This window comes from Pelobates fuscus, chromosome 3 (genome assembly GCF_036172605.1).
Source record: "Pelobates fuscus isolate aPelFus1 chromosome 3, aPelFus1.pri, whole genome shotgun sequence".
Lineage (NCBI taxonomy): Eukaryota > Metazoa > Chordata > Amphibia > Anura > Pelobatidae > Pelobates > Pelobates fuscus.
The window spans coordinates 264,040,982-264,067,378 of record NC_086319.1 but is presented as its reverse complement, the minus strand read 5'-3'; the positions used below and the strand labels follow the sequence as shown (position 1 = coordinate 264,067,378).

General features: G+C 42.7%; 2 protein-coding genes across 2 annotated transcripts in view; both read left to right on the top strand.

Moving 5' to 3' along the window:
* Positions 1-26,397, top strand: part of PIWIL2 (piwi like RNA-mediated gene silencing 2) — a 198,569-nt gene that overhangs the window by 38,905 nt on the left and 133,267 nt on the right. The window contains exons 5-6 of the mRNA XM_063446248.1: positions 2,856-2,936; positions 5,927-6,040. Coding sequence (XP_063302318.1) covers positions 2,856-2,936; positions 5,927-6,040 — 195 coding nt within the window. The remainder of the gene's footprint in view (positions 1-2,855; positions 2,937-5,926; positions 6,041-26,397) is intronic.
* Positions 1-26,397, top strand: part of POLR3D (RNA polymerase III subunit D) — a 243,513-nt gene that overhangs the window by 148,153 nt on the left and 68,963 nt on the right. The window lies entirely within an intron of this gene.

The following is a 26,397-nucleotide window of genomic DNA, read 5'->3' as shown; positions in this document are numbered from 1 at the left end:
TAATACAGTCCGTTCACTTATGCTGTCGAGGCGGGCCAGCCATTTGCCGTTCGCCAGATAGCCTCCTTTGCGGTTTTGCAGCTTGTGCTTGTTTGTCCGGCGAATGGAACAGTCTCCATTCTCTGAGGAGGCGCTGTCCATCATCCGGTTCTTCTATCACGTAGTTCTTGTTATTCTTCCACATAAGTATCTTTGTGGGGAAGCCCCAGCGATATTGGGTGCCATGGTTGCGGAGGGTTTTTGTGATCGAGATAAATCCTCTCCTGCGGCCCATGGTTAGTCCCGAGAGATACGCAAACAGTTGCACCTCTTGATAAGGCTCTGGCAATTTTGAGAGCTTGCGTGCCGCGGACAGTAGCGGGTCTTTAGACTTTTAGTGGATAGGGATGCATTGAAATTTTCAGATGAAAACTGACCTATCACATTTCGGCCGAAAATTCAAATTCCCATTGACAGCCCCCATGACACGGATCCCGGATGGAGAAGCTCCTGTGCCATTTCCAGGTGAGCAGTGAGCGGGCTGTGCCCTGTGTCTCCAGTCTGGGCTGCCCGCGGGGACTGGCCCTTGTGGGGAATGATGGACAGGGAGGACCTCCGAACGGTACCTGTCAAAGGTAATCCCACGGGGAGGGAAACCATTGAACGCGGCTGCCGTTCACTTCCCAGCTATTACCTGGGATCCAGGGATTCACCATCCGAGTCTGGCGGCGGAGGGGGGTCTCAGGTACCGGCAGGGAGCAGGGTGCAGGACCCCCTTTTCGTGAATGGAATCTTCCATGTTACGTAGAGGCCCACACTTCCTCAACTGGCGTTCTAGACCCGGAGGGAGGAGGCAGGGGCTAGCTTTAGGATTGCTAAATGCACCATTTTTCATAACATACAGACACACACAAACTAACACGCTCAGTAAAACACACACACTAACACACACACTGACCCTCACTAGCAGACACACACTCACTGACACACTGATACCGGAGAAACTGACGGAAGCCAAGCACAGAGAGATGGACACAGGTTTCTTCAGGAAGGAAGAGATTCTTTATTTGGTTCACCGATCGGGACTCAGAGGGACTAATGTCACCAAAATACAACAAGTTCTGAGCCCCGGACAATAGTGCAGGCTCCTTATATAGGCACATAACTCCTCCCATAATAAGCTCCACCCGCACATTCTCTTAACCAATCAAAACGAACAAGAACTAACTTCCTGCTTGACCGCATGTCTTGTCCAGCACAATGGAGGAGGGGAATACTATATCCGGTATTCTCGCACATGCTCCGTACACTACTGATCGTATCTTTGCCACGTGCAACCAACCGACCGATACGCCAGTATATGCACGTACACATGCCACGTGGTAATCTCGGCCTACTAAATTTTTTTTACCGAGATTCCACCACAACACTAGTAGACACACACACACTGACGCACAAAAATTAACACACACTCATATTTTTTTTTTTTTTTATTTAATCTCCCAGCCTCCCTACCTTTGGGAGTGCTGAGGGGATTCCCTGGGGTCCAGTGGGGCTGCTGGGCGGCAGGTGGCGAGGGAGCACTGATGCTCCTGTTCAGCTCCCTCGCGCGCCGTTTACTGATGCCGGAGCTGGAATGACGTCATATTCCGGCTCCAGTATCAGTGCGGTGTGCGCGCGAGAGCTGGGCAGAGAGAGCTCAGGGGAAAATGCTCCCTTGCGCGCCCACCCAAGGAGAGCACTGCCAGCCTCGGGGGGCCCTGAGGTGGCCAGCTCCTGGGCCCCCCAGGAAAAGAGGCTGCATACTTGCGTACATACCCAGTCGCAGGCTGGCCGAGCCCCCTGGTGGGCCGAGCCCGGTCGCAACTGCGACCCCTGCGACTGCCATATGTACGCCAGTGTTTGAGGATAAAAGTCAGTTTCGGTTTTCGGCCAAGGACATCTTGAAGTTTTGGTATCTGCCCAGAATTTTCATTTCGGTGCATCTCTAGTAGTGGAATCTCACTACCGCATCATGCGGTGTGTCTGAGGTGAAGCTTTGCGGCCTAGGGAGTCGGTGAGCCCTATCCATTAGCTAGTCCGCGTCTCCCAGTGCTGGTAGTATGGCCTGGCAAAGGCCTTTTATATAGCTGGGCAGGGCCTCGTGTTACAATCTGGCAAATTGAATGTGTATAAACTGAAAAAGCGAACGTGATATATTTCCAAAATCCCATAGAAACCTGTTCATGGAGGGGCGTGTGTGTATTTTATAGCAGTAAAACCTAACCGTATTCTAATAAAACAAATTTGATGTGAAATAAAAGCCATGTGTCTCCTGATCAAAATGATATATAATAAATATAGGTGGACTTATTATGAAAAAGTGAAATTATAGTTTACTAAAGTACTAAACAGACATTTAGTCAAATATCAGGTTTTGTATTAAACAGAATATGTACAATTACCTCCTTCCTTAAGGGGTTATTAGCCGTGTTAATGGTTAGGGTTAGTATTCATGTTTAAAATAAATTTTAGCATTCATGTTGACCAAAAAATAGTTTCAAATCCTAGACATATGATGTACTCAGCTAAAATTCCTGAATTTATTTTAAAGCACATTTCTTGAGCTGTACCATTTATGTAAATAATATTAATAAAAAAAATGTGGCAAATGCATTTTTTCCCATTCAATATTTAATCCCCATCTGTTTACAAAAAAAAAATGGTATAGAACATTTGTGGATTCAGTGCTGAAAATTACTGTTTAGTAGATAAAATACCAATAAACACAGATGTGTTTAATTATGTGTTTTTTATTGGTGCTATTTTTGCTAAAGGCTTATAGTCAACGTACATTGTCAATAAATCAAACATATTTATTTAATTTCTTTTCCTAGAGTGATGCGAATCCTAGATATGAAATTGGTTGGGAGGAATTTCTTTGACCCTTCATGTGCTACAGTGCTGCAGCAGTATAGGTGAGCTTTCAGATAATAAGATAGGTAATTGTCTTTTAAGTCACATTTCAAATGATTAGAGATTATGATTGATGGTGGAATTTTGAGTCAATGGCAAGATAGCTAAATTTTAGGAATTAGAGTTTAGTGTCCTTATGGTTTAAGGTGAATGTAGTGGTTTAGGTGCCAGTAGTGCTAGGTGCCCTCCCAAAGTAACTATTCAAAATGTTTAAGAATGGTTGACAACTTACCTGGGACACGGTGGGCACCCCTTGTATTTGTTTTGTACATGTTTGTGTATATACGCAGAGATGAACAAACACATTCAAGAGTCATGTGTAACACTAGTCATAACATATAACCTCATCTCTGAGGTGCAATCCTCAATGAGATCCCTGAAGGTTTTACATGAGGTACTGAAAGACATCTTCCCTAAACCTCCATTTAGATCACCCCTAATTTGCAAACAAAACTGGTAAGTAACTATGCACAGAGAGGTTTAACTGTGGGTCCATGCCCTACAATAATCTACACTGCAAACTGCGTCAGCATATCCGGACAAATATTATAGCCACTTACAACAGTAACACATAACATCCAAGAGACATTCTCCATGATGTCAAGATACAGGTGATACTCGAAAAATTAGAATATCGTGAGAAAGTTTATTTATTTCAGTAATGCAACTTAAAAGGGGAAACTGATATATGAGAGAGACTCATTACATGCAAAGCAAGATAGTTCAAACTGTGATTTGTCATAAGTGCGATTATTATGGCTTACAGCTCATGAAAACCCCAAACCCACAATCTCCGTAAATTAGAATATTGTGAATAGGTGCAATATTCTAGGCTCACGGTGTCCCACTCTAATCAGCTAAGTAAGCCATAACACCTGTAAAGGGTCTCTCTGTCTGGTTCAGTAGGAATCACAATCATGGGGAAGACTGCTCACCTGACAGTTGTGCAGAAAACCATCATTGACACCCTCCATAAGGAGGGAAAGCCTCAAAATGTAATTGCGAAGGAAGTTGGATGTTCCCAAAGTACTGTATCAAAGCACATTAATAGAAAGTTATGTGCAAGGTAAAAGTGTAGAAGAAAAAGGTAAAAGGTGCACAAGCAGCAGGGATGACCGCAGCTAGGAGAGGATTGTCAGGAAAAGGCCATTTAAAAGTGTTGGGGACTTTCACAAGGAGTGGACTGAGGCTGGACATGGACTTCAGATGTCGTATTCCTCTTGTCAAGCTGCTCCTGTACAACAAACAACGTCAGAAGCGTCTTACCTGGGCTAAAGAAAAACAGACCTGGTCTTGCTCAGGGTTCCAAAGTCCTCTTTTCTGATGAGAGCAACTTTTGCATCTCGGTTGGACCCAGAGCCTGGAGGCAGAATGGAAAGGCACACACAGCAAGATGCATGAAGTCCAGTGTTAATTTTCCACAGTCTGTGTTGATTTGGGGAGCCATGTCATGCTGGCGTTGGTCCACTGTGCTTCATTTTAAGTCCAGGGTCAATGCAGCCGTCTACCTGAAGATTTTGGAGCACTTCATGCTTCCTTCCACAGACGAGCTTTATGGGTATGCTGACTTCATTTTCCAGCAGGACTTGGCACCTGCCCACACTGCCAAAAGCACCAAAGCCTGGTTTTATGACCGTGGGATTACTGTACTTGATTGGCCAGCAAAGTCGCCTGACCTGAAGGATGAGACATGAGACCGAACAATGCAGAAGAGCTGAAGGCCGCGATTGAAGCATCCTGGTCTTCCATAACACCTCAGCAGTGCCACAGGCTGATGGCTTCCATACCACGCCACATTGAGGTAGTAATTGCTGCAAAAGGGGCCCAAACCAAGTACTGAGTCCATATGCATGCTTATACTTTTCAGAGGTCCGATATTGTTCTATGTACACTCCTTGTTTAATTGATTGCATGTAATAATCTAATTTACTGAGATTTTGGATTTGGGGTTTTCATGAGCTGTAAGCCATAATCATCGCACTTATGACAAATCACCGATTGAACTATCTTGCTTTGCATGTAATGCCTCTATCTTATATATTAGTTTCCCCTTTTACGTTGCATTACTGAAATAAATAAACTTTCTCACGATATTCTAATTTTTCGAGTATCACCTGTATATATAAATTTTAAAATGGTGGAATTGAATTAAAGAATGAACACACACCGGAACACTCTATGAAGAAGACCATTACTGCACACCACTTCACACTGAAAGACCATTTCTTTTTGTATCATAAATTCGAAATGCTCAAAGGGAACGTCAAAAACCACAAGGATAGGAAAGCTTTTGAGTCCAGAATAATTTTTTTTTTTTTTTTTTTTTTACTCTGACATAATGGAGTAAGTGTGGATTGGTGCTTCTTCACTCATTACAAACCTTTTATATGAGTAATTTGGTCCTTCTCATAGAGCTGGTATATATTTTTTACACTATAGCCATAATGTTAATATGTATGTATATATATAACATACAGGCTTCTGTATTCATTTTTGCAATTTCCCTCTCTCTTTCTATCCTTAATTTTCTATATTTTCCTTTAATGCTGGTTTTCTTTTCCCAGTTCTCCCATCCCAGAATTTATTTTTCCATTGCTGCTTTACCTCTGCATTACTGCTGTTTTATTTTTTTTTCTTTGGTCAGGAATACTTTTGACATGCTAAAGGGAGGATCTCCTAAAAACATGTCACTACAAATTTTTTGTTACTCCAATAAATAAATAAAAAGTATTAAAATAAACTGCAGTGCTTTATTATTTCGCATTTACCTTACTGGACTACAATAACTCAAATATCACAAAACCTTTAAGATTCATAGTTTACATTGTTTAATAAATTAAAAGAAGCAATTCACAAGCATTTGCAGATTTGGACAGTTCCAACATGATAGGTACATTTGAAAATTGCAGCTACAAAGACCATTGTGTATTTGAGTTGGGATGTATGACATACTTATTTATCCCTTATGAAATTTTTTTTTTTTTTTTTTCAGGCTACAGGTGTGGCCAGGATTTGTGGCCAGTATACGTAGAACAGATGGGGGTCTTTTCCTTTTAGCAGACATCACTCACAAGATAATCCGCAATGATTCTGTTTTGGACATCATGTAAGTTAAAATTGGAGTTCAGGATTTTGCACTAAGATACATTTTCTATCGCATGTTTTCTTTGGGGATATTTTGAAAATTAGTTTGAAATACCTGTAGATCTCGTGTCGACATCAACTGCAAGTCCTCCCCTTTGCACAGACTTTTGGTCTTTGTTATTTCATTGGCTAATCTACTTTTTTTTTTCTTCATAAACTTTTCAGTGAACTATAGTACACATTTAGGAGCTGGACATTTTGGGGTAACCCCTCTATTTACTGGGGTCATTCTCTCTTTGTACTCTGCTGTATACTTTAATACCAAGAATAATGCTAAATGATCCGTTTTTTTATATTAATTAAACAGTGCTATACTACATGTAATTGATATTATACCGTCTGATACTTTATTCAAGATATTTTATTTGATATATATTTTACGCATACAATATAACTTGTCTTTACAACACACTTGAACTTTTCAAATCCACTTTGACATGATCAAAGTTATAAACCTAATTTTCTGACACTTGACACAAAATGTCCCTCACTACATAACTATACCTATATTGCGGTAGCTATTTCTACTGCTTTCCCACCTCATATTTAGGGTACTCTGTCATTCTTTTAGTTTGTTCTCCTTTTTCCCATCTCTCTTCCATATTCTTTTCACTTTTTATAGTTGTTTTTCAGACGTCTCTCTTGCAGCTCCTTGTCCCTTTGCATGGGATTACTTGAACAATTAATCAAGAACTGACATAGGCAAGATAAATATAGGAATGGGATTGCAAATGCTTCTAAAGTAGACTGCCTTGGTGCGGCTAAACTGGGTGGCCAAAACCAAGATACAATACTTCAAAGGAAACGCCTATGCACTCCTAGCAGTGTTCAATAGTAATCTTTATTAGTTAGAAAAATGTATTGGGCTGCAAATGAGTCTTTATCACGTCTTTCAACAAAGACTCAATTGCAGAGCTGAAACAATGTTCTAACTAACAAAGACTGGTCATTTAATCCGTTTGAAGTGCACCACACCATGTAAATAGGGAAAGGCATGGGGTTGTTGGAGTTTATTTTTGTTTATAGCTTTAACCTGCCCAAAAGTATTTACGAAAATTTTTAGATCCCTACATGGCATGAAATCTATCAATTTTAGTAGCATAGGAATTGCAGCTCCTGTTGGAGCCTACTGCCCAAGACTATGGGCCATGTAACAGTCTTTTAAAAAACTTGGTCCGTGTGGTTTCCCTTTTTGTTTGGGAACCGATCAACCACATGAATTGCGTACCACCTCTGGGCTCATTAACTCCTATTGACCTCTCTTGACACCTCAACATTCTAAATGTTCAGCTTTGTGGCCGCCAGTCGTATGCACATGAGAACTCCGTTGGCTTGGCTCATTTTGTTTGAACGAACGCAGGCAGCGGTTTTTGGTCGTCGAGTGCATGGAACTAAAATCGGACACTCTAACTTGCGAACACTGCTGTACTTTGATGAACGCCTGCTCCTTTATATTTTTATTTATGTCAGTAGAATCCCTTTCGGTCGGATTGTTCTCATGAAGTAGGCGAACAATCGCTACCTAGGAGACAGAGGAGGAGTTAGGAATTATATTCAGGTTTGGACTATTTTGGGCAGAAGCCACGTGTGAAGTCGGTCAAAAGTTCCATGGAAATCCAAACCACCGTACAGATCTGAGTGCTTTTTGGATATTAAGGTAAACTCAGATCATGGCTATCCGGGGATGTGACTCTTGAGGTGGTTCCATGTATTTTGAGGGTACTTTTGGGGTGTTGTAACTTAATTGACTCAATTATCTCTCAGGCAATTACCCTTTGGCTAAAATCGGCAGAAGCGGGCCCAAATGCTGTTTTCTCCCATCAGGACCTCCTCATAGAGGTGCATTGATTCAATGCATCTCTGTGAGGAAAATTCAGCGTCTCCATGCAGAGCATGGGGACTCTGAACGGCAGGGCTGTTTACTGTGCAGCTTTGAACCAGGAATCCCTTCCAGTGGCCATCTAAGGAGTGGATATTTGGAGGTAAAGGCTCTGAAAAGGCAGTGTTTGCATGTAAATGCCTGAAGGAAATGATTGTACTCCCCAGACCAACTACATCAAGCTGGTCCAGGGTGTGGAGCAATGGCGAGATCCCAGCAAAGCTGCGGCGGCTAGAGGCTTGTCAGGATCGGGACAGGGATCCAACACGCAGAGTACAAAGAGTGGAAAGGTACGTATACCGGGCCTTAGAATGGCCGGACTAACGTACCGAGAGTAATAGAGAATAGTCAGAGACAAGCCGAGGTCGAGGGAACGGGAAGACAGATAAGCGAGAGACAAGCCGGGTCAAGGGAGAACAGAGAAGCAGGGAAGTACAACAAGCCGAGTCAAAACCAAATAGAGCAAACTAGAATACCAGAGCACTGAGTGACTAGACAAGCTAGAACCACGACAGGGCAATGAGCTGAAGAGAGAAGTAAGCTTAAATACCCTGGCTCCGGATGGTAAGCACGCCTCTGACAAGTGCCGATTGGATATCGGACACTTGAGTGACAGGTCGCTCGTGATAGCGTCATGACGTCACGTATTGAGCGTCCTGCTAGAAAAGGACGTGGATTCCTCGCGGCCGGTGTTTAAGTGGCTGGATGAACCGCGAGGAACGGAGGAAACAGCTCGCCTGGACGGATAAACCATCAAGTCTCTACCTCCCTTAGAGGTAGAGGCCTCAGGTACCCTGACAAGGCTGAAATGCTGATTGTGTCCTGGCCATAGCTAGGAAGCATGTTTGTCGGAGTTACCAAGCCTCGGTACCAGAGAATCTGCCAAACCTACACTTTATATAGAGATAACCAAATCATAGGTTTTCATGACCTGCTTCAGCTTACTACTTTTAACTCCTGGCAGTTGCAATATATTACTATGGGTTTTTTTACCAAGTGGTAGCCCTATTATCCTTAGTAAATGAAAAAAAGTCTCCCCTTATGTATAGTTTAGGTTTATCTTTTCCTAGGTATGTTATTTAACACATGACACGGTTGCCTTGTGCCACTTGTATAATCGGCAGCATTCGGATGAGATGAAATACTTCCATCTTAGGGAATCATTTCAGATCATTACCTCTTTTGGGGATGGATCACACTGTCCTAATCCTTTTAAAGGACCACTCTAGTGCCAGGAAAACATACTCGTTTTCCTGGCACTAGAGTGCCCTGAGGGTGCCCCCACCCTCAGGGACCCCCTTCTGCCCGGCTTTGGAAAGGGGTAAAAACGTACCCTTTTCCAGCGGTGGGCGGAGAGCTCTCCTCCTCCGATCCTCCTCTTCTCCTCCCCGTCGGCTGAATGCGCACGTGCGGCAAGAGCTGCGCGCGCATTCAGCCGGTCACATAGGAAAGCATTCATAATGCTTTCCTATGGACGCTTGCGTGCTCTCACTGTGATTTTCACAGTGAGAATCACGCAAGCGCCTCTAGCGGCTGTCAATGAGACAGCCACTAGAGGAAATAGGGGAAGGCTTAACCCATTCACAAACATAGCAGTTTCTCTGAAACTGCTATGTTTATGAAAAAATGGGTTAACCCTAGAAGGACCTGGCACCCAGACCACTTCATTAAGCTGAAGTGGTCTGGGTGCCTAGAGTGGTCCTTTAACTAATATTTTTGGGCTTTTGTTTGACATAATGAGGTATTTCCTCCTACAAGTTACATAGGGTTACTCTTTCTCTCTTTTTCTTTTGACTTTATATTCTATTTAGCTGCTGTCATATAATCTGGTCCAATTGAATATTTTATTTGATCAGGTTTGAGATCAGGTATGCCGTACTGAGCTACCTTTGTCCCACTTGTTTTTATTTTTGCCTCATTGGGCATCATCTGACTTTGTTGTTTTCAGGCTTGCCAGTTCGGTGGCGTAAACTATAACGTGTTTCCTCCTTTATTTTATGTTGTTTATTGTTATAAGCTGGCCATGATCTTGCAACATATTAATAACATACATTGTTGGTTATGGTCTTGCTATGATACCAGATTATTGTGAGGGCTCCTTTTTTATACAAATATGCTCTTCCTTTTAATCGTTTACATGTTGCTTTTTGTCATATCCTGCACACACATTTTCTACATTTGCCATATACTGTAGTTTTATAGTGTTCGCTAATATTGATGCCACTACATTCTGCATTTGTCTTTATTTCATGCTTCTAAATAATTATCGGCCCTGGCTGGACTTAATTATTTTCGCTATTCACCCCCTATTTTTCTACGAGTAAATTTGTTTTTGCAGTGGATAACCAAGATAGCAATCAATTTTTCTACCGAATGCTTTCTGGTATACTATTGTAACATTATGGACTCTGTTTCGCTCATACACATGCCTCATGGCTGAATAATCAATGTAGTTTGTGGTTGCCTGTAAAAAGATTGTGGCCACTATTAACCGCAATACTATTTCATTTCTACTTGATGTTTGTAAGTTGTTCATGGGTGCTGGTTCCTGGTGCACAGCTTAGTCATATGTTGCAAACCGAATCATTTGGTAGGAGCAAGCTTGGGTACCAGATGGTTGCGACAAGTGATTTTTTTTCCTTTAATCACAACCCTGGTACTCTATTGGTGACTTGTCAACTGTGACCCACCCAATGGCTATGCCTCCAAAGGCTGTTTATACAATGTTTTGTATTGAAGCTTATAGGAAGATTGTGGGGCTCTTTTGGTCGAGTAGAGTTATCTTTTGGGAAACTCAAATCTAATATAAAACATATCACTTTGACCCGATGCTTAAAGGAACACTATAGCGCTAGGAATACAAACATATTGTCAGGATTACAAGTTGATCCAGCACGTAGAACTGTATCACACCTAGGACTAAAAGGTAACGTCTTACCGGAAGTTGAAATGGCTGGACTTAACGTACCAGAGAATAGTCAGAATACTTGCCGAGCACACCCTATGACAATGGGTGCTATAATGGCCTAAAATATAATGAAGATAGCTACATCATATTGACATCTCCCATAACTTCTGTATGCATGCTGTGACAATCACACACGATGGGATACCTATGAGTATGTGAATGTTAAGAACACGTTAAAAACTAATAATAACAAAAGAGAATGAAGCTTATCCTAAGCCATCACTAAACACTATCTATGAGGTTAGTCGGCTCACACTCACGATGTCATGTACATTTACCCTCGAGGTTCTCAATTTGGCACTCTAGATGTGGGAACAATATGCCTATCTGTTGCAATCACCACACGATCGTAACCTGGATTCCTCGCAAATGGTGGAGAAGTGGGCAGGTTAGGAGAGCAAAGAGATTATCTATGTTGACACGTACAGCTAGCCCCAGAGCACCTCCACACCACTTCGCAAAGATAGGTCATGACACACCTAGCTTAGCTTATCATACATATACATATATGAGGTTGTACATAGTGTTAATCCTGTCATAATGTTAACTTTGTACTTGGGCCCTGCGAGTCCCAACATGATACGGTTCTTCATATGCTTTTCTGATGTGATAAAAAAAACAATCAAAACAGATTTACAAAAAAAAGAATACTTCCCGAGGTCAGGGATACAGAAAGAGACAACAATGAGGAAAAGCCAAAAGTCAGGGATACCAGAATACAGAGAAGCCGACAGGGCAATGATTAGAAGGAATAGGTAACCCTAAATACCCCTCTTGTGGATCAAACCGGCCTTTGACCGCAGAATGTGCATGTGTCTCCTTTACCTGACGTCACGCCCACGACTATGTCTTCCATGCCGTGGGCGGACGTGGGGTTATAAATTAGCGTGGATCCGCAGTGGCCGGCGTCCATCATGCTGCAGGGGTCTGACACACTGACGCATGGCTGCTGAACAGCACTACTGCGTTTATTGGCAAGGAAACCACTATCAATGTCACATGGTGAGGATGAACATTTAGCACATATATTCCTAACGCTTAATTAACCATTTATTTGCTTACCATAATCCAGTGCCGGGCTCCCTCAACGCTTTTGACTTCTCCTCCTCCATCGACGGCAGCTCCTGAGTGGAGCCACATGAGCGGCCTGAGGGGCGCACGCATCCAAATTTGCCCATAGGAAAGCATTACTCAATGCTTTTTCTATGGGGTTCATTTTTGACACTACAGGTCCGTGAGGACGTCGAGCGTCAAATAAGTGCGATTTACTACGTGTAAATCGCGGAAGTGCATCTACTGGCTGTCAGGGAGACGGCCACTAGACGCTGGATTAACCCTGCAGTGTAAACATAGCCGTTTCTCTGAAACGGCTATGTTTTCAGCTGCAGGGTTAAAACTAGGGGGACCTGGCACCCAGACCACTTCATTGAGCTGAAATGGTCTGGATGCCTATAGTGGTCCTTTAATTCTAGCCTGATCTGTTAATTACATACTCCGTCTCGTAGTACTGTCGGATAACATGCTGTCAAGTGATCAAAAATATTTTTCATGGCAACGTGCCTTTTTAAGAATTTTAATTAAAAGTAACTTTTAATTATTGATGTTAATCCACATTCTTTTTTTTTTATTATTTCCTTTTTTTTTTCAGTTTTGAGATTCGCTGCAAAATATACTGTGAGGCAAACCTTGCTCATCTCTTTGATCTTTTTGAGAGGCTTTGCCTGTCTGAAACTCATTCGAAAGGATTTATTTCTTCTCTATATATAACCACTTATGTGCTTCTTCTAACAAATTTTAAAAATTTAATGTTGACATGTGGAAGGCTGACCTACACCCTAACCTGAAGGGTATAGCGGAAGGATATCTCGGAATCTGCATTTAAAGGTGTCTTTATCTGTCTCTCTACAGAAATCTTATGAATTCCTGTTTAGGTGGTATATTATTATTATTATTATTCTTTATAAAGCGCCAACTAGTTCCGTACCTGTATACAATGGGTGGACTAACAGACAAGTATTTGTACCTAGACTAGTTTGACACACAGGAACAGATGGAATGAGGGCCCTGCTCAATGAGTTTACATGCAAGAGGTAGTGGGGAATAGTGACACAAAAGGTAAGGGTAGGGTAGAAAAGGTTGCTAGGATGGTGTTCATTGAGGGCTTAGTGTTTTGTTTTCATGACCGTTTCAGGAGAGGAATCTGGGTGCGGGGAGGGAAAGCTGTTCAGTTTAATCGATATTCTTTCCTAAAGAAGTAAGTTTTGAAATATGTTTTTTTATTTTTTTTAAAGTAGTGGAGATTGGGTAAGACTCTAACAGAAAGGGGAGAAGGGTGTTCCAAAGGAACCGTGGAGCCTTAGAAAAGTAATTAAGGTGAGCATCAGAGGTAGGAGTACGAACAGAGGTTAGACGCAAGTCTCCAGCAGAGCGTAGGGGCCTAGTTAAGGCATATTTGTGTAATAGTGAGGATAAGTAGGTCGGAGCAGCATTGTGTAGAGCTTTATAGGCAAGTATCAGGATCTTAAATTGAGTCCTATATCTTATGGGAAGCCAATGTAGAGACGGACGAAGGAGGGAGGCGTGGGAGGTGCGTGTTGACAGGAAGATGAGCGTCTCCGCCGCATTAATTATATACTTTAATTGTGCAAATTGGGAACTCGTAAGACCACTGAGAAGCAGATTACAGTAGTCAAGGCAAGAGAGGACAGCGGCATGCACAAGCACCTTTGCCGTATCAGGTGTTAAATAGGGTTGGATGCGCACAATAATTTTGAGATGGAAGCAGCAAGATTTGGCGATTGATTGGACATGAGGGGTGAAGCAGAGGTCAGAGTCGGAGTACACCTAGGCAGCGTGCCTTAGAGGTAGAGCGGATGGTATTGAATTGGAGGGACACAGACAAGGGAGTAGCAACACTTGAGGGAGGTAAGACCAGAAGTTCTGTTTTGGACTGATTCAGTTTAAGGAATTGAGCAGCCATCCAGTTGGAAATAGCAGAGAGGCAGTCAGATAAACGAGGCAAGAGGAGTGGTGAGAAATCAAAGGAGGACAGATAAATGTGCGTGTTATCCACATAGATATGATACTGGAAGCCAAAGGAGCTGATGAGTTTACCAAGGGAGGCAGTGTAGATTGAGAACAATAGGGGACCAAGGACAGAACCTTGAGGAACACCAACAGATTTTAAAACACTTTGACTGCCCTTTTAAATCCATGGGAAAATGTGCCTCTTCCCCTCCTCCTTTTTCCTGTCCTATTGTTCTCCAGCAGGGCCTTGTCCCAGGGACACTTCCAGACCAGTTGAAGCTGGCTGCCTTGTCCCTCCTCATTCTCCCATCAGCCCTTGCTATTTTCTGACCTCACCCTTTCTTGTACTATGGGGCACTTTTAACATTGGACATATTGAGCGCTCAGATCCAAGCTATCTGGGGATATGTTGGACATATATAGGTTAAACATTGTATTAAATGAGTTATGTATTTTTGTGTTTTTGTAACAGTTTTTGGACTTAGAAGTATTTCCTGTACTTGGAGATAATTGGCTTACCACAGCCACTTAAGCCAATTATCTCCGGGATAGAGGAGAAGATAGACCGGCCGCACAGCCTAAATCTGTGGAACTATTTTGGGCATGAAAGCCATGCTTGCGGTCGGTCTAATGTGACTTCCATAAAACTTTTGAACCCCTGCTCTGATGTGATTTTTGGATATGTTGTTCACCCAGATCAGGGCTATCCATGTAGGATTTGTGGGGATATGTTGCTGTTTTGGGGTGTTCCTGGACTTTGGGTAAAACTGGATATTTTCTGCCTGTGGTAATTGAGTTAGTCCTTTGTGTTTGGTAATTGTATCACAGGCAGAGGGGAGGGTTTGTGTACCGTCTAACTGTACAATTCTGTGTTAATTGGCTATTGTGACTTTGTGTCCTGTGCTCCACAAGGTCCACGTGAGTGGTAACCTTGTGGGGAAAACTGTATATAAGAAATGCCTTTGTGCTCATTATACCAGTTCTACTTCACCCTCAATTTAGAGTCCTGTCTCTTATTGGGGGAAACGGCTACAAGGGATTGCTATCCTCTTCATACTCCCTTGGATAATCACTAAGCTCTTTTAAGAGCTTGTTCCTGCTTCAGTCTCTGGGGAAGGAGAGGTTCACCCACTGGAACCTGGAGCCTTGTCGTAGGTCCAGGGTGGGTAGGAGACAGCGAGACCCCAACCAAGCTTCAGTGGTTTTGGGGCGTCTGCGGTGGTTATTGTCTCTGGTGGAGTGCTTGGAGCCCTCAAAAAGCGTCCTTCAACAGAGTTACCCAGTCGGGGTGCCAGGTGATCCGTTACACCCAGACATTAAAGTTTTTTCATAAAAAAAGAGTTTGAAAATGTCAGGATAGCAAATGTTTTCACATCAAAACAGGACAATTTTCTTACAATAGGCTCTTGGTATTTTTCTCTGATGCACTGGTGATATGAGTCTTAGAGATTGAAAATGTTTGCCTTTAGCCGCTATTGAATTGCTTAATCAAATTGCAGTAAACTTAAGTTCCTTCAAACTGATGTGCGTTAAGGTTTTTAATAGTATACTCCTTGCGAAATGTAAGTCAGAATCTGAGCGAACCCGAGGCATACCGTTCACTAAGTGTTTTGCCTTTAGCCCTGCAAGGAGCATAGTGAATTGTCCCTCGCATCTAGCGCTCACAAATTATTCATTGTTGATCTGCTAGTATTCCCAGCCTGCATTCTGACTCAATGAGCTCTGGGACTGTGAGGGTGTGATTACTCTGGTCTCCCCTCGCCCAATGTAGAGACTACATGCATCCCCATTGGACCACCAATGACTATTATTATGTTCTTATTTATATAGCCCCATCAAATTCCGTAGCGCTGTACAGTGACAGGACAAGCAGACATTTAGTTGTAACCAAACAAGTTGGACACACAAGAACAGGAGGGGTTGAGAAATTTTACAAATTTGCTTTGAATATAGGAGCCAGTTAAAACATTTAGAAGCCAGTGTTTTGTTTTGTTTTTTCTTTCAATTAACAAAACTTATTTTTCAATGACAAAATTAAACTTCTTAAAGGGATACTATAGTCACTAGAACTACTACAGCTTAATGTAGGGGTTTTGATGTCTATAGTGTGTCCCTGCCGGATTTTAAATGTAAACACTGTCTTTTGACTGCCTCCACAATCTGCATGGAGGCACTGATAATTCCCCTTAGAGATGCTTTGATTAAAAAAAGTCAAGACTGTAAATCTGTGGTAAAGACCTCATCTTGAAAGTGCTAGGTGCCTACCTAACCTATTCGTTAGCAGGAATTTACAACAGACGAGATCTGAGACTGTAGCAGCATTTTCGTTTACAACAGAGCAAAGAGTTCTTTACAAATAGAAAAATAAAGATGTGGAATTCTCTATTTAAAGAGGTTAATATCTGATTGTATAAACATTTTTTTTTTTTTATTGCTTTAAATTCTGGATATTTTTTTTTTATTATTTTCAAACCCACAATATTTAAAGTTATAATTAACCCCTTCATGGTGTTATGATCTTCCATTTTGCCCATAATGCCTATTTCTCATTGGATCAACAACCTGTTCATACATTTTAATTCATTAAGGACAGTGGCAACGGTCATGCCATGGATTCAAAAAGAAAGTTTGGTGGGTGATTGCCTTCGTTTTGAGATAGGGCATAAAAACATGCATTTTAAAGGTTACATAGAAACATAAAATGTGACGGCAGATAAGAACCACTCATCCCATCTAGTCTGCCCATTTTTCTAAATACTTTCATTAGTCCCTGGCCTTATCTTATAGTTAGGATAGCCTTATGCCTATCCCACGCATGTTTAAACTTCATCACTGTGTTAACCTCTACCACTTCAGATGGAAGGCTATTCCATGCATCCACTACCCTCTCCGTAAAGTAATACTTCCTGATATTATTTTTAAACCTTTGCCCCTCTAATTTAAGCCTATGTCATCTTGTTGTGGTAGTTTTTCTACTTTTAAATATGGTCTCCTCCTTTATTGTGTTGATTCCCTTCATGTATTTAAATGTTTCTATCATATCCCCCCCTGTCCCGTCTTTCCTCCAAGCTATACATGTTAAGATCCTTTAACCTTTCCTGGTTAGTTTTATCCTGCAATCCATGAACCAGTTTAGTAGCCCTTCTCTGAACTCTCTCTAAGGTATTGTAAGGAAACCAAGTCTAGCCAAACCTCTTTCGGTAGTTTCCTCCCGAAATGTCAGAGTCTAAGGTAGAGAGACCTCTGTTCGGTAGTTACAGGAAACAAAATCCATAGGAAATATAACAGCTTCACAAGATAATTCCCTTGGTAAAGCATACGAATTCCAAATAACAGTCAGAGTCCAGGATCAGGTTACAAGTAGAACTAACTTTTATTCACATACATGGCTTTTTATGCAGGTCCCCTAGTCCTGGAGATAATCAGGTCTGATATAGTAACAACCTAATTATCTCCAGGCTGAAAATTCACTGTTTTCCCCAATTTCTGGAACACCCCTTTATACATGGGGTATCCCCACAAATCCTATGTCCCCTGATAGCCCCGATCTGGGTGACCAACATATCCAAATTTCACCCAGATCGGTTCAGGGGTTCGCAAAAACCATGGAAGTCCTTTGTGACCGGTTCACTGCGGGTGGGCTGCCCAAAATAGTTCCAGAGGTTCGTGTGGTTTTGCCGGTCAGTTTAGAAAAAGGGGGAAAACGAATAAAAGTACCGAATGAATTCCCCTGGCTCCTAGCAGCGATTGTTCCCCTCATTCGTGTGCACATTTGTACCGAATAGCGCTCTTCTAGCTAATCGGTATCAATAGTTCCAGCGTTCGTATGATTGAGACCGGTGTTCGGGAAGTCGAGTGTCCGATTTTAGTTCCAGACACTCGACGACCAAGTCCCGCTGCCTTTGTTTGACGAAAAAAAAAGATGGCCGCGGTTTTCTCTGCCACGTGGCGTTCGGCAGTATGAACGCTGACCGCACACATAGAGGGTGAAAGTGATGCCGGCTTTGAAGTTAAGTGAGCCAGGGGTGGTCTTTGTTCGGCAGTCCCATCTGCCGAATGAAAATAAACAGAAAAGGCAAGAAATATGCAGAAATACCGGATAATGGAGTCATTTCTTCACAGGTATCAATATCTTTCTGAAGATACGGTCTCCAGTACTGCGTACAATACTCCAAGTGAGGTCTCACCAGTGTTTTGTACAATGGCATGAGCACGTCCCTCTTTCTACTGCTAATACCTCTCCCTATACAACCAAGCATTCTGCTAGCATTTCCTGCTGCTCTATTACATTGTCTGCCTACCTTTAAGTCATCAGAAATAATCACCCCTAAATCCCTTTTCTCAGATGTTGATATTAGGACTCTTATCAAATATTCTGTACTCTGCCCTTGGGTTTTTACGTCCAAGATGCATTATCTTGCACTAGAGACTTTTTTAAAATCTAGATTAATATTTAAACACATTACACACAGCAAACAAACTTTAGAAACACACTCTAGACAGAGGTAGCACATACCACCCACACATTACACACAGCTGACGCACAAACTCACTTTATATAGCATGCACACACACACACACACACCATCATCCCATCTTGACATTGAAGGCTTTTTACTGAGCTCCACATTTTCACAAATTAAATCTAAATGGAGAGACTGTGGCAGAAGTTTGTGGCTATAGCAGAGTTGGATAATTTTTCCTGTCCTGATCGGCTTTTTTTTTTCTTTTCTTAATTTTTCTGATTTGGATTAAATTGAATAAATACCCCTTTTAATGCCCTGGACTCAAGGCAGACGATTCAATCTTAAATAATTTTTTGTGTCAGGACAAGTAGATAGTTTTGACAGAAAATTAGACAGTGCTACCGCTTTAGTTCCTTATCCCTGCACGAAACTGAAAAAGTGGTAGCAAGATTGTCATTTGAGTAAGTAGTTCCTCTGAGGTGCATGTGTACCTACTAGAGAGAAAAGTGTAATCTTTAAACGAGACTAAATCCTAAAAATATAATCATTATCATAAAAGGGGGTGTAGCCTAAATGACACACTTCTCCCGACCTCCCAGGGAAAAGCTGAACTACCTTTTTTTGCAGATTCTGTCATAGAATTTGTGATAAATCACATACAATGAAACGGTGCCTGGGAGCCAAAATTTGCAGTATGCAATTATCTATATGGTTGCTCATTGTGGAAGCTAGCAATGTCGGAATGGCAGTAAAGTGTATTTCTGACAATGACTCCTTAATGGTTCTTCTGGCTAAAATGTTTCTATCCTGTTGTGTTTTGTATTCTGTATGTGTATTCAAACCTGGTTCCTGAAAAAGTTATATAAAAGAACAGCAAGAAATGGTATGAGATTTAATTGTGGTCTGACTTCACAAAATTTCCACTTACACAGATGTTTTTTTGTTTTTTGGAGCAAACTGTGGTCTCCCTTTCTTACTCTCTGCGTATTTTTATTTATTTATTTTCCTTTGGTTTCTTACCCAGTCTTTAAGGGATTCTATAGTGCCCAACTCCTTCGCACCCCCTCCCTTTCTCCCACTTCAGTCACTTACTTGAATCCAGCGCCGATGTCCCTCAGTGCTGGGTGAGGCTCTGCCCACACTGCTCCCCCAGCAGGAGAGACCTAATGCGTATGCATGGCAACGGCCGTGCTCGCATTTGGTTTTCCCTATAATAATCAATTCTTTCCTATGGAGATTTCGGTGATGCTGAAAGTCCTCATGCCAAGCGTGAGGAAGTCCAGCGTCATTTGGATGAGCAAAAGTAATCTAAGCACCTGGAAGTCCCTTCATTTGCTGTCTGGTAGACCGCCACTAGAGATGTCGTTAACACGGGGAGGTAATAATGTAGTTTCCCAGAAACTGCAATAATTACCACTGTAGGGTTAATGGACATGGGACATTGTACCCAGACCACTTCAACAAGCTGATGTGGTCTGGGTGCCTATAGTGTCCCTTTAACCCCTTAAGGACACATGACATGTGTGACATGTCATGATTCCCTTTTATTCCAGAAGTTTGGTCCTTAAGGGGTTAAGGTGAACACAAATCTAATTCCTAACTTTTTGGAACCTGAGGGCGGATTGAGAGACTTATAAAACCTAATAAAAGGGATAGGAAAGTGTATTGCCACTATAGACACTTAATTTACCATATCAACAAACTTCAAGGTGACAGTGCACACAATAATTATATTTACCTTTATGATTTAGGATGATATATGTATCATTTCCATTGTAAAATCATATATACATCCTGTGTATTATTATAAAACATAACATAATGTAATATGTAAAACCAATAAAATGAAAAGTGGTGTAAATTGGGAAACTCACAATTTTCAGAGAATATTAGGATTTGGCTCATAGCAAAAATGCAAGCTGGATTCTCCAATTGGTTCCCAGGAACTCTCAAGTGTTGTTTCTGTTCCAGATATCCAGAACTTAAGAACTAAAATAGGTTTTAAGATAAACTTTTATTAAAGCAAATAGGTAAAAATAGCACAATACGTTTTAACCCTACCAGAGTCTTCCTCGGCTTTCTTTATTTTTGTGTCCAGCCCTCTTTTTATATTCCATAGTTCTGACAGTATAGAGCTGAGACAACATATTTAAAAGGGGCATAGACAAGAAAACGGTCCATAAGGAAAAGGAGGGAAACCACAAAAGAAAAGATCAGTCTCCGAACATAATGTACTTAAAAATATATATGAGAATATTGAGTTGGTAATGTAAAAAAAAAAAATTATAATAAAGTTTAAAAATGAATATAATTAAATATATATATATATATATATATATATATATATATATATATATATATATATATATACTGGAGCTGGAAAATTAATGAAATTTGATTTCAAAATCCATAATCAAGCCTTTTGGGCTGCTCAAAAATCCATTTAGTTTCTTGTATACTTAACTTTTTAACAACACCTCAACCCCTCCAGTACACATTGATTGACCTTCAAATCTCTTGGGTCAAAACCATGCTTTTTTTTTTTCTTTTTTTTTTTATAAAAGCCTTTCAAGTGGTGCTTGCAGAGGGTGAATTATCTCAGCATTTGGTTGACTAAGACTGTCTCCTAATCTTTGGAATAAATTTCCCTAATGATGGGTAACCTGAGTGCTGAGCTTTGGAACCGGAAATTATTGTTTATCTCTTGGTTCGGAAATATTTGTGTAATCAAGATGAACTTACTTACTGAACTTAAGTTTGACTGAAATAGTTTAAAATAAATACAAGACGGGGGGGCGTGGTTAACCACGGAGCAAGATGGTCGCATGAAAACTTGCTCCGGCACTCGGGCACCTAATCCATCGCAATCCTAAAGCCTAAAGCTGCATCTGACACCACAACACAACAATGTCCCACCACAAAACTAAGAGGAGCTCGGCAAAACCGGACAAGCAAATTTTTTCAGCCAAAAACAAACCCCTGCGACTTTGGCGACGCAAGTCTCAAAAGAGTCCGTGGACCCCGAATCGGACGACGGCATGCACACCAGCGACCCAGGAACGCAATCGGACACATCACAAATAACGAAAGCGGATCTTAATGCAGCCCTGGAGATTGTCTAACAAACTTATCACCACGTGGCAACATACAGCAGACTCCATGCGTAAGGACATACAAGAGCTGGGTAAACGAACATCTCATATGGAGGATAAATGTGACGAATTTGCCACAGCCCATAATGATTTGGCCACAACTGTGGAACGCATGGCAACAGAAATCACCAAATTAGAAGACAAATTGGCGGATCTAGCGGTTCGCTCCCGCCGCAATAATCTACGCCTAAGAGGAGTGCCCGAGGATGTCTCTAACGACGATCTCTAGGCATATGTGCGGAACCTACTGCATGCATACTCACCGGAGATACCCACGGATATGCTGCTAGTAGACAGGGTGCATCGCATCCCGAAACCCCGGCACCTCCCGCAAACAGTGCCTAGAGATATACTGCTCCGCGACCACTACTTTCATATAAAGGAGCACATCCTCCGCAGCAGTAGAATGAAGGCCAAACCACTACCTGATTACCCCACTTTCAGGATCTACGCGGACCTGTCGGCCGCCACTCTAAGACAACGTAAAGAATTCTCTCAAGTTACCAACAAGCTGCGGTCCCACCGAACCCGTTATAGATGGGGTTTCCCCACAAAACTGCTCGTCACGAAGGATGACAGCACGGCGGTGATGAGCACTCCTGAGGATGGCGTGAAGACACTACAAGCTTGGGACATGTCTGTGGAACCGGCTGCGCAGTCCACCAAGCAGGCACACTCAAACAGAACTGGAAAAAAACTCATGGAAAACACTAAAACCAACCGGTGTACTGGTTTGTGAGTGATGGCCCTTCCGTGTGAAATTACTGTATTTTAAAAGTTTTGGACACGTACCCCTCCTTGGTTTCCCTCCTACCCCGACAAACAGTGAATCCCGACCGACTGACGATGGCTACCGGCCCCCAAAGGGGACTCCCCCAGGATGTGCAGAGCCGGACCGGGATCTTCCGCCGTCCCTGTGACGAGGCGCAAGCAGAGCAGTGGCTAAGTGCGGGGGACCCCGGTCTGGCTCTATAGCCCAAGCTGATGTATCCCTTCTCCCTCTCCCTCCTCGCGGTCCTCCCTGCCAACCCTGGGACTCAGCTCCGTGAAACATCCGACACTTATGGCTCAGGCAGAGGCATACACACTACCTGAATGACTTGGTACCCGATCACATAAGCCGAGACCCTGTGTGCGGCTATGAACTGAAATATACAACTGACCCGTGCTGTATGATGGGCTCTAAAAACACCACATGGTAACGGGAGGCCTGATAACCCAGGCTCTCTGTATGTTTGAATTGAGGTGATTCCAGAGGACTGATACGGGACGGGGTTGGGAGAACGAGGGGGGGATGCTAGCGGTGGGAGATGCTAGCGGTGGGAGAAACAGACAAGTCTTGATGGGAAAACTTTTCTTGAATATTTGTTTATACTGGAATGTATATAATGTAAGCTGCTGGGGCTGCGTGCGTGCACCTGACCTGACAGGCGGGGGCAGCGTGCACACCCTGACAGGCGGGGGCAGCGTGTCTTACCCTCACTGTTGAACCCCCGGTTAGGGCCTTAGATTAGCCCGACACAGGATAGGACTACCCAACTCTGCCAAATTTGTGGGCACTGAATACGCCAGGATCCACAACATGGACCTACACGCACCTACTCCACTGAAGATGCAGCACACTAATGCAAATATAGGTGCCCAATAGCCAGGCTAAATGGAAGAGAACCCTCTCTTCTATCCCCCGGATGTGGTAAAACCACATACCGTCTCCGAGAGAGACATTCTGTATATAGTTAAAATTCCTTCCCCAAGTTCCTCTTCCCCACCCAGAGATAACCATGATCGGCTAAAAGCCTCCAGAAGGTTCGATAAAAATCCTAACCGGCATCATCGCCTATCCGCCCTCACACTACGACACAAAAATGTGGCGGGTCCTGGCCCACCCTCTTTGCTACTAATGACGCCACAACGACCCCCTACTCAGCATGAGGGAAGTGATAGCCAGGCGCCACACTATACTGTACTGCACCGTTGCAAACCTAAACACAAATTATGAAGATACAAACTATCAATACTCGTGGCTTAAATACACCACACAAAAGGAGGCTCCTTGTTGCCGACCCAAAACGCACAAAATCAGACATACTGTGCATACAAGAGACACATTTTGTACACAACAGGGTACCTAGTATCGCGAGTAGGGACTACCCCACGCAACACCATTCCACCTACTCATCTAAATCTAGAGGAGTGTCCTTCCTCATTCATGCTTCAGTTACATTTGAGCTCCTGAGCCTCAAAAAAGACACGCAGGGTCGATATCTCATAATACACTGCAAAATCCATGATGCCTTATACACACTAGTGATATATAGGCCTAATAATGATTAGAGAAATTTTCTACAAAAGGTCCTACACAAAATCCCCACCACCTATCCCTCCTCCACAATCCTCTGTGGATACCTGAACCACATAATGCAGCCCAGACTGGATACCACACAGTCGGCTGAGTCCTCAAGATGTAAAACATTAGGCAAACAGGCAACAGCTCTGGTAAAACTTCTCTTGGAACACAATCTGTATGATGTATGGAGGGCACAACACCCGAATGATCGAGAATTCACATTCTATTACTCAGTACACAAAACATATTCTAGAATTGATTTCATATTTGTCTCGGGTGACATGGTGTCGAATGCTATACACAGTGAGATAGGTGATATAGTCTGGTCTGACCATGCCCCAGTAATATTAACCTTAAAAGATCAATTCCAATTTTGCGGATCCACACCCTGGCGCATGAATGAAGCGCTCTTACACAGCTCAGACTTTAGTACCAAACTTACCGAAGAAATCACTTCATTCTTCTCGATAAATGACACACCTGATGTCCCATTAGCCACGACGTGGCTAGCGCATAAGGCATTTATTGGCGGTCTCATGATCAGCCAAGCATCTAAATAGGCAAGCAAAGAAAGAATATTTAACTCTTATGAGATCGCTTAGGGACGAAACCTCTGCACATACCCTAAACCCAACCATATCCAACCAACAGCGCATAGACCAACTTAAAGGACAGTTGAATGACATCCACCTACACACCACCGCCACTATAGCACACAGGCTCAAACTTACAACATATACCCAGGGGAACAGAGCAGGGAAGGCCTTAGCAGCACTTCTGCGGCAGAAAAGACAAAATGCAAAAATACCTTTCCTTTTAAACCCACTAGGAAATAAGGTGTATAACCCCCACGATATCAATGACATGTTAGCAGATTACTATGATACGTTATACAACCTAAAAAGAGATGAACACACACACCAACCACTCGACTTGGACATTAACACCTTCCTAGAAGAAGTCCACACAAGGCAACTTACACAGGCGGATCGAACCTTCTTGGACGAACCCATTACTAAGACTGAAATAACACACACAATCAGAGCCCTCCCAAAGGGGAAATCACCTGGCCCAGATGGCTTTACAAATTTATATTATAAGACCTTTTCACACATTTTAACCCCCACACTAGAAAAACTTTACAATACTATCCTCAAGACAGGGAAAATACCACAAGAGATGCTGCTAGCCCACATAACAACATTACCGAAACCTGGGAAACCACCACATAAATGCCAGAATTTACGGCCAATATCACTCCTAAATACGGACTTAAAAATACTGGCAAAAATATACGCCAATAGACTGGGTAACATTCTTCCCAAACTAATCCGAGACGACCAAGTAGGCTTTGTTCGGGGCAGGCAGGGTTCAGATGGGACCAGGAAACTGGTCAACATCCTCCACAGGATCCAGACAACAGGAGAACCCAGTGTGGCACTGTCATTGGACGCCGAGAAAGCGTTTGACAGGCTGCACTGGGGGTATCTAGAAGCCGTATTGAGGAAGTTTGCCTTCCCAAAATGTATCATTACGCTAGTAACAGCACTATATGATAATCCAGCAGCGAAGATCACGAACGGAGGCTTCACCTCCAAGTTATTCCATGTCTCTAATGGGTCCAGACAGGGATGCCCGCTTTCTCCACTGCTCTACATACTGGCATTAGAACCCCTAGCACAACACATAAGAGACTCCCACGACATTGAAGGGATCAAAATGGGTGGGAAAACACATAAGATCACCCTGTTCGCCGACTATGTAATGCTTACCTTGTCTAAACCCGAAACCACATTACCGCACCTCCAAAAAATACTAACAAGGTTCAGTGACTGCTCCTATTATAAACTTAATATCAGTAAGACGCAAGCCATGGGACTTAATCTCACCACAGACCAACTCACTAACCTAAAGAGCAAACACACATATGACTGGAGAAAGGACCACCTGACGTTTCTAACGATCCACCTCACACCCACAATAAGGAAGATGTACAAAGCAAACTATTTAAAGTTACTTGTTGATATTAAACAGCTGCATAGCTGGAAAGGGAAATACATCTCGTGGTCGGGGAGAATAGCGGCAGCAAAAATGATGATATTACCAAGGCTACAGTACTCATTCCGAACACTTCAAATCCGCATACCACAAAATTTTTTTAAGGAAGCCAAAGGTGTATTGAATGGGTTCATATGGGGAGGGAAACGACCCAGGGTGGCGGCGGTGACCATGTATAGGCCTTTTAAAGAGGGTGGGATGGGGGCTCCAGACATCAGGAAATACTACACAGCGGCCTTGATGGGCACCCTCATAACAACCTTCCACCACGCAACACCACCACCATGGCATCAAATAGAAATGGCACACACTGGCGGAATGGCAATGTCCACCCTGGCCTGGATTCCCAAGCATAAAAGACCAAAGTATCAGAACATATGCCCCACCACGGCAGCGACACTCTCGGTATGGGATAGACATAT